At 55.1% G+C, this 8169-nt stretch overlaps 1 protein-coding gene across 1 annotated transcript in view; it reads right to left on the bottom strand.

Annotated features, from left to right (window-relative positions):
• Positions 1-8169, bottom strand: part of NGFR (nerve growth factor receptor) — a 19698-nt gene that overhangs the window by 8725 nt on the left and 2804 nt on the right. Inside the window, exons 2-3 of the mRNA XM_081805159.1 lie at positions 3961-4102; positions 1-278 (exon numbers count right to left, since the gene is read on the bottom strand). The exon at positions 1-278 is cut by the window's left edge and continues 136 nt beyond it. Of these exons, the coding sequence (XP_081661285.1) occupies positions 1-278; positions 3961-4102 (420 nt within the window). The remainder of the gene's footprint in view (positions 279-3960; positions 4103-8169) is intronic.

Here is an 8169-nt window from a genome sequence, read left to right as displayed (position 1 = left end):
GTCCACGTGGTTGGCCTCGTCCGAGTACGTGCCGTCGGGACACTCCTCGCACACGGTGTTCTGCCTGTCCTGGCACGAGAACACGAGGCCCGAGCCCGCCTCGCACACGCGGCACGCCTCGCAGCGGCCCGTCGCCTCGTCCTGGTAGTAGCCGTAGGCGCAGCGGCACACGGCATCGTCCGCCTCCACGCACGGCGCCGACATGCTCTGCAGGCCCACGCACTCGGTGCACGGCTTGCACGGCTCGGTGGCGCTCACCACGTCTGAGAAGGTCACGCCTGTGGGCAGAGGGACGCGCCGGGCAGCTGCGGGGCCCGGAAGGTCGCCCCCCACCCCGGCCCTCCACCGGGGCACCTGGGACGCAGAGGCTGGGAGCGCCCCGCGGGACCCTCGTCCCTCGGGATCCGCGGTCTGTGAGCGCTCCTGGCAGCCGTCGCGGGGAAGGGGGCAGGGGGCCAGGAGCCCCCGGTGCCCCGGAGCCCCCGGTGCCCCAGGCCTGGAAGCGCTGATTGTGAGGCCTCGCGGGGTAACCCAGCTGGAGGCCGGTACATTTCTTGGCAAATTCTCTTAGAGAGTTCGCAGCCCGGTACCCTTGTTCCCAGCATGATTAAGGAATAATCTGAGCGTGGTTCCCACCCAGCCCTCCCCGCCGGCCAGAGCTGGGCTGTGAACCCAACCCAGGCTTGCGCGGGCCTTCACGAGGGAGCCTCCGGCCTCCGCCGCCCTTCTCGTCCTCCCCGCGCAGGTGGGGGCTCAGGTGTGGCCTGACCAGGGTTAGACCGCAGAATTTCCCACCCATGGCGCTACCCCACGCTGCTGAAGGGCTTGGCTCTTGAGGGTGGGGATGGACTTCCCGACGAGGTAAGAGCAGGAGGGATTGGAGCTAGAAAGCAAGAAGGACTTGCCTCTATATAATATAGTCCTCTGCCCTTCCCAATGGCACAAAGGGGAGATTTCCAAGCTCACTCTTGACTCATGCTCTCTTAATGGATGTGAGGTCTAATCTAATAAGGGGAGGAACACCAGGGGATGCCAGGGTCCTCTCCTCCGTGTGCAAGGAGGGGGAAGGCACAGAGCCAAATCTTCTCCATCCCTACCCGCCCAGGTGCAGAACTCTGCGCCAGTCGGAATCCAGGAGGATGTACGCTTGCTCCAAGGGCAGAAAGAGCAGGATTTAGGAACCGGGAACCAGGGAAGGAGGGAGTGTTCAGAATGTGGAAGCAGAAGTAAAGACTAGGACCCCACTGGAGGGAAATCGAGGCCTGCCGTGGGTTCTGATCTCAACCTTCTCTAAAGGAATCGAGAGACCAGATGGAGCACAGAGTCATTATCTTCGGAGTGTCAGTGGAGAAGCAAATGCAAAGAAAGAAAAGCAGAGAGAAATGAAAAGCAAAGCAGCCGAGGGGGACGAGAAGACAAGACAGGGGTGGGCCTGGAGGGAGACCAGTTTCAAGCCAGTTCTGGCAGAGGAACGAACCCCTGTGTCTCTCTTCCCAGGGACGGGGTCAACCTGGACCCAAAACCTGCTTCCACCACTTATTAGCTATGTGACTCTGGATGTTTTACTTCACCTCTTTGAGCTTTTTTTCTTTCTCTGTAAAACCGAGAATAATTTCTCCACTCACAGGGTTGTGGTGAGGAAGAAATGAAATTCTACCATAAAGCATTAGACACACCACAGGGATCCTGCAATGGTTGGGCCCCCTGGGGTGGGCTACGGCAAGTCTGGTGAACGTGGGTCACAGGGACATAGTCTACAGAAAGGACTTCCAAACATAAACAGCCAAGGCAGGATGTCCAGTTTATACAAACAGGAGGATTCGCTCTGGTTGGCATGTGGCAGGGGGGTGGGTTTAGTCACAGTGGAGGGGGAGAGAAAATGGGGGGGCTACCCATGGGAAAATACCGAAAGTTAGTAGAAAAGTCCTGGGAGACAGTTTTAGGGGGTGGGAAAAATGTGGTCTTTTTTGGCAGAGAATGAAGGCCGGAGCTTAAGGGGTTTCCTTGTGGAAACATTTTGAGGATAGAGGGAAAGTCCACTGGGGTCTCCATGCCATAAAGTGAGCTTATAAAGGCGGCCTGTTAATGCAGCTGGAGGTGGGGAGGGGAACAGAGGGAGCAAATGGGAGGGACGCCTCCCGCCACCACCTCCTAGCTGGTCTCCAGCTCCTGTCTCCCTTTCTCTGGAGATGCCAGAGACTCTCTCCCCCAGGCTCCTCTACCCCATCTCTTGCTTTGACAGAAGGGAGTGGGTAGGGCGCCTGGGTGGCTCAGTTGGTTAAGCGACTGCCTTCGGCTCAGGTCATGATCCTGGAGTCCCTGGATCGAGTCCCACATCCGGCTCCCTGCTCGGCAGGGAGTCTGCTTCTCCCTCTGACCCTCCCCCCTCTCATGTGCTCTCTCTCATTCCCTCTCTCTCAAATAAATAAATAAAATCTTTAAAAAAAAAAAAAAAAAGAAGGGAGTGAGTACCCATCCTGGGACACTTAGGGTCCAGGCCAGAGAGGACCTAGGCAGGAGTCTAGGAAATGAGAGAGGCAAACTCGGGAGGTTCCAGCATAGCCGATGATTGGCCAACCCTGCTGGGAAGGAAACCCTGGTAGGCCAGGGCAGGTGGCCAGATGGCAAGGTGGCAAAGGCATTACAGGATGTCCTTCTAGCCTCGCCATCTAGGCCCAGGCCTTTCCTGCTGCGGGATGGAATTACAGGATCCACAGGCACAGAGAGAGGAAAACTGTGTGTCTGGGAACACCAAGGAGCTGGGGTTGTCTGGTAGATAGGCTGTGGGGGGTGGGGGGGAGGGCGGTAGAGAGGAATCCAGAGGTCAGTCTAGGCAGTTGGGTTCAGAGTTCCCAGTTCCTGGGACACACGGGTGGCTCAGTTGGTTAAGCGTAGGACTCTTGGTTTCTGCTCGGGTCATGATCTCAGGGTTGTGGGATCGAGCCCCGCATCGGGCTCTGCGCTCAGCGGGGAGTCTGTTTAGGATTCTCTCTCTCTCTTCCTCTACCCGCCCCCATGTTCTCTCTCTCTCTCTCAAATAAATAAATAAATCTTAAAAAAAAAAAAAAAGAGTTCCCAGTTCCTATGCCCTTGTTCCTATCATGATTAAAGAAGAATCTGGTATGGTTCCCACCGGCCCTCCAGGTAGGCAGTGCGTGCCAGGTAGAAGGCAGGATGTGACTCCAGGCAGGGAGGAAAGGTTTCTGGGCAGGAAAAGAGCACTGAGCCCGTGGCCTGAAGGCAGCAACTGAGGCTGGGGGCATCCAGCAGGGATAGAGAGTCCTGGGTGAAAAGCACACAGAATTCAGTCCCCAGACCTGCCATCCTTCTGAATCCCCTAGCAGCAGCCCCAGAAGATGGGGTTCTCTCCCCTTCCTGAGGAAATCCCAGGTAGGACAGGCCCCTCTCCCCTCTGACACCACCCCACAGTGAGGACTGCCCCCACTCCTGCTACCTCTGGAAAGCCCTGCTTCCTTGGTCAGAGCTGGGGAACAGCTGGCCTTGGGGGGAAGGGTAGCCACACCCTCCCAGGATCCCCCAAGGTCAGTTTCCAGGGCAGCCAGGACTTGATCCTCTTTCCCTCCCCCCAAACACACTGAGGGTAAGTGGCAGCCATTGATTTTACAGTGCAGATGATATTTTTAGCTGGTCTTAGCATCAGCTACTCCTCCCACCTGGCCACATTCTTCTACCCGGCCTCTCCACCTGGGGGCTGGGAAGGGGCACCCGCTGGGGATCCCTCCTCATGAGGTCCCCCCTCCTCCCTCTGCTGACTTCCCTCAACCATTCTCAGCTTCTCTTCTCGCCTCCTATACTGGGTCGGACCCATTCCGGTGCCCACACAGAGGTGGGCAGGAGACCCTGCCAGGAGGCAGAGCCCTTGTCAGGCTTCCAGTGGGCATGCGCCTCCCAGCCCTCCCTTCCCCCCCTCGCCCCACCCCCAGCGGCCCCTGTACTCACTGTCCAGGCAGGGCTCACACACGGTCTGGTTGGCTCCGCAAGGCTGGGCCACCCCCTCACCCAGGTTGCAGGCTTTGCAGCACTCCCCGCTGTGGGTGTACAGGCCCGTGGGACATGCCTCCTTGGCACTTCCGAGGGACACCTGGGCGGGGGGGATAGATCAGAAGGTCAGAATGGCAAGAGAAGTGAGAGGGGGTGTCTTCCAAGAGATCAAACACCCCCTCCCAAAGCCTTCTATTGGAACCACCTGGGCCGGGATGAGCTCAGCACGGAGGCATCAGGCACATCAAAGCTGGCGGGGAAGAAAGGCAGTGGGGGACAGGGCGCCCCTGCAGGCTGCCGGGGGGTGTGAGGTCAGAGCCCCGGATGCTGACATTCTACAGAGTTCATCTTGGGGTTAATGGCAACTCCTGGAATCCCGAGGACACACCACATGGGGAAGGTGGCCTCTGGCCAGTACAGGTTACGGCTCCCATGGGGGAGCACAGGGCTCCCCGCCAAGGGGGCAACTGGAAGCTAAACTCTGGCTCAAATGCCACTTAGCGGGAGGCACAGCTGCAGGGCTCTGTCTACCCAGAGGGACGCCTTTTTCTAGCAAAGGCTAGTAGGGCCCTTCTCCAGGTCCTTAATTCTACCATTCCACATATCAAATATTCAATGAGCGGTGTCTGTACACAAGAACAGAAGGCAGAGGGCTGGGGTCTTGGGTTCGAATCCTGATGCTGCCCTGGAGTTCTGACCTGCTCTGCTTTCCCTCTGAGTCCTCACCTCTCCTCACCCACGGAGATAGAGACCACTCAGGGCCAGAGCAAAGAACCGGCCAATTGGCAAGAGTCTGGCACCAAGCAGGGAGAAAGGGGTGCCTGTTAGCGATGATGAGGAACATCTCTTGCCACCCAGCAGCCCAGCTCACCACCCAGCAGCCCAGCTCTGGATTTTCCAAGAAATCCAGAGTCGGATTTCCAGCCACCAGCCCTCTCCTCTCCCTCTCCCTGGCCCCATGCAGCCAGTGGGAATAGCGCTAGAACCAAGGGAAAGGGGAGTCAGATTCCTGCCACCGAGGCATCTCTGCCCTTTGCTCATGGATGGAATGATTTAGCACCAGATTCCCTGGGAGGGTGGGGGGAGTGCTGGCCGATGCTTTATGTTTCTATTCCTAAAAAAAAAATTCTTCGCGTCTAATAAAACTCCAAAGCCTGTTTCCCTGGCCTCAGACCATGCAGCTCCCATTTGGTACCAAGAGGAAGTATGGGCTCTGGGGTCATGGGACTAGAGGGGAGTGTTAAAGGTCCTTTTGGACATTCCTCTGCTTCCACGTTGGCGAGATCATAGCCAAAAATACTCCCTTTCCCTCCAGTCCTTTAAAATATCCTGAGGTCTAAACAGGGTTTTGTGGAAGGGGGTGGGGGGGATGGACAGGTTGGATCAGTCTAGGAGGCAGCTGGTGGTCCTCAGGAGACCAGCAGGGAGGGTGCGGTGAGGGCAGCATAGGAGGGGGGTCCTTGGGTATTTGCCACCATCTCCTCCCAGGTGGTAGGAACACAGGTCTGGGAACATCTGCAGGCCAGGAACCGGGAGGGGTGGGGGCAGGGGGTTCCCAGATGCAGGCTTTCCCCTAGGAGGGAGAGCGAGATTCCAGAAGGGTCTGTTTGGATTTCTTTTCATCCTTGAGGATTCATGCTGAAATGTCACTTCTTCAAGGAAGTGATCCTGTGGCCCCCACGCCTCCCAGATGAGGCTGAGTGGCCCTGTGACACGTTCCCCTTGTTTACAGAGCTCATCTGGTCTGAGCGCTGCGATGTCCCCCACTGGACTGTCAGCTCCCGGAGGGCAAGACTGTGGTTGCCCCAGCGCCTGGTACCCAACCTGTATATTTATGGGATTTCAGAAGGTGAAAATACAATACGACCTCAATTACCTAGAACGCCGGGCCGGGGAATGTGGGATGGGGGTGACTTTCTGGATAGCGGACTTTCCATTTTAACCACGGTGGCTTCATCCTTCTGATTCCAGAACATACCTTCACGGTTTCCCTGTAACTCAGGGACTCTGATTATTCTGGGCGGCAGTGCAGTGAAGCCCTTTGTGTTCTTTATCCCAAATCACCATACTTTTGTCTCAGAGTTCTTCCGTCAGCTTCTTCTTTTTTTTTTTTTTTTAGTGTTTCTGTCTCTCTGCTTCCTGTCAAGGTATCAGTTGTCAATTTTCGCTGCTACTAGAGTGTGACCTGAGCAGCCCCGCCCCTACCATTCTAACTCATTAGGTCAGATTGAATCTGTAGAAACCATGTAACTAGCCTGCGTAGGAAGGCGTACAGCGTGAGTGTAGGTAGGATCTGAACCAGGAGGGGGCCATTCTCTGAGTCAAAAGCGTGACCTACACTCCCTTCCTCCTCACGGCCCCCATGGCTCTGGCTCATGGCTTAGAGCTGGGTGACCCGGGACAGGTTGAAATCTCCCTGTGCCTCAGCCTCTTCATCTTTAGATAATGGTGACAGTACCTGACTCATTAGATTGCTGTAGGCATCAAATGATGAAGGTGTTTATACACTTCAGGATCCCTCTGTTTTCTTTCCCAAGGTCTTTCTTGCCTCTTTTGTGGCTTTTGGCTGGATTCCAGTTGGTTGAGGTCAGCAGAGAGCTGGGCTGCGGGGAGCTGAGGGGGTCGGTCCCTGGGACTCGAGCGGCCTCTGCATGCCCCTCTTCCTCGAGGCCTGCTCTCCCCGCTGCAGCCTGCCTACCTCTCTCTTCTCCCGAGTCCTGCATTTGGACTCCAGGCCACATAATTAGCATCCATGTGTTTCCTGTGCTCGTTTTATGTGTCCTATTTCAAAACACCCCAGACCGGCTACCTAACAGTCTGCTACTTTGGGGCAATTCCCAGCCTCTCTAAGCCTGCATTTTCCCACCTAAAACGTTGGGTCGGTGATATTTAGTGCTCAGGGTTGCCATGAAAATTACATGAAGTAATTTAGGCAAGCCTGTCCGGTGTATAGTAGAAGTTCAATAAATGTTAGTTATCAAGGAAGTGTCTTGTCTCAGGCTGAGCTGCTGAGCCTGGCTGGGAGGCAGTAGGAGGGGCGAGCAGTAGTTGGGCCCAAAGAGAGGAAACTACCTAGAGGAGGGGTAGGCGAGGCATGAAGAAAGACCCACCAGGAAGAGTCTGAAGAGGGCACGGGGAAAGGAGAGTGGGAATTGCTCTCCTCGCAGTTAACTAATTAACCTATTTACTAGTTGACAACTATTTGCTCAGCATTGAACTAAGTGTTTCCAATGACACATGGTCCCCGATCCCCCGGGGAAGTCACAGTGCCATGAGGGAGAGGAGATATCACTCCACACCGCTACTCCAGAAGCCAAGATGCTGAGGCGGAAGGACTTGAGGGACTGCCTTCATCTCCTCTCTGATAGCTGGGGAAACTGAGGTTCACAGAGACAATTCTGCTAAGTGGCTTAATGCCTGGCCCCTGCCACACCCTCTATTGGTCCAGGGCGGGGCAATCTTGGGAAGCAAGGAGGGATGACACGGATTCAGGTTTATTGCTCCCAAATGATCAATTTACCAAAATGATAGACCCATGTGCCTGAAATCTACATTTATTGCACTTACTCATTTCCAATTTGATGGGATGATTTCATCCCATTTTCGAAAATGTTTGCAATCCTTTTGCCATTTCAAGGTTTTCAAAAAACGAAGGTGGAATCACCCTTAAATGAACTGACTTTTAGAAACCTTAAAATTTTTTAAAAATTGGACAAAATAGAAAACGCAACAAAATGGTTGAAAGAATTTGAAACTATGTGAATGCTTCAGTGTGATGAGCCCTAACCACTCACAACAGTTTCAGCAAAGAGGTTCCTTAGGTGAGTGGAGCCATTAGCCACCGCCATGGCATCGGAGAGTTTTCTTCGAATATGTGGAGGGTCTTTTGAGGTCAATGCAAACCCGGGGAGACTCTGGCACATGCACTTTACTCCTTTAGGTAGTGGTTGAATTTGGGGTAGGAGACAAGCTAATTACTGAGGATGAGGCTGCATGAACACTTTGAGAGGGGCCTGGGGACTATGGGGGGAAGGGGCTCAGTTCCAAATTTGTGGCGCCAAGGACATAGGACACAGATCTAATATTCAGAGCTAGTGATGGTTAAGGTCCTCCTGTCCCTCCGTGATCTAGAAGGCTGGGGCGCGGCGGGGGGGGGGGGGGGGGGGG

This window comes from Leptonychotes weddellii, chromosome 15, assembly GCF_054177405.1.
Source record: "Leptonychotes weddellii isolate Sample4059 chromosome 15, ASM5417740v2, whole genome shotgun sequence".
NCBI classification, from domain to species: Eukaryota; Metazoa; Chordata; class Mammalia; order Carnivora; family Phocidae; genus Leptonychotes; species Leptonychotes weddellii.
The sequence above is the reverse complement of the archived record's forward strand: the minus strand, read 5'-3'. Positions and strand labels throughout refer to the sequence as shown.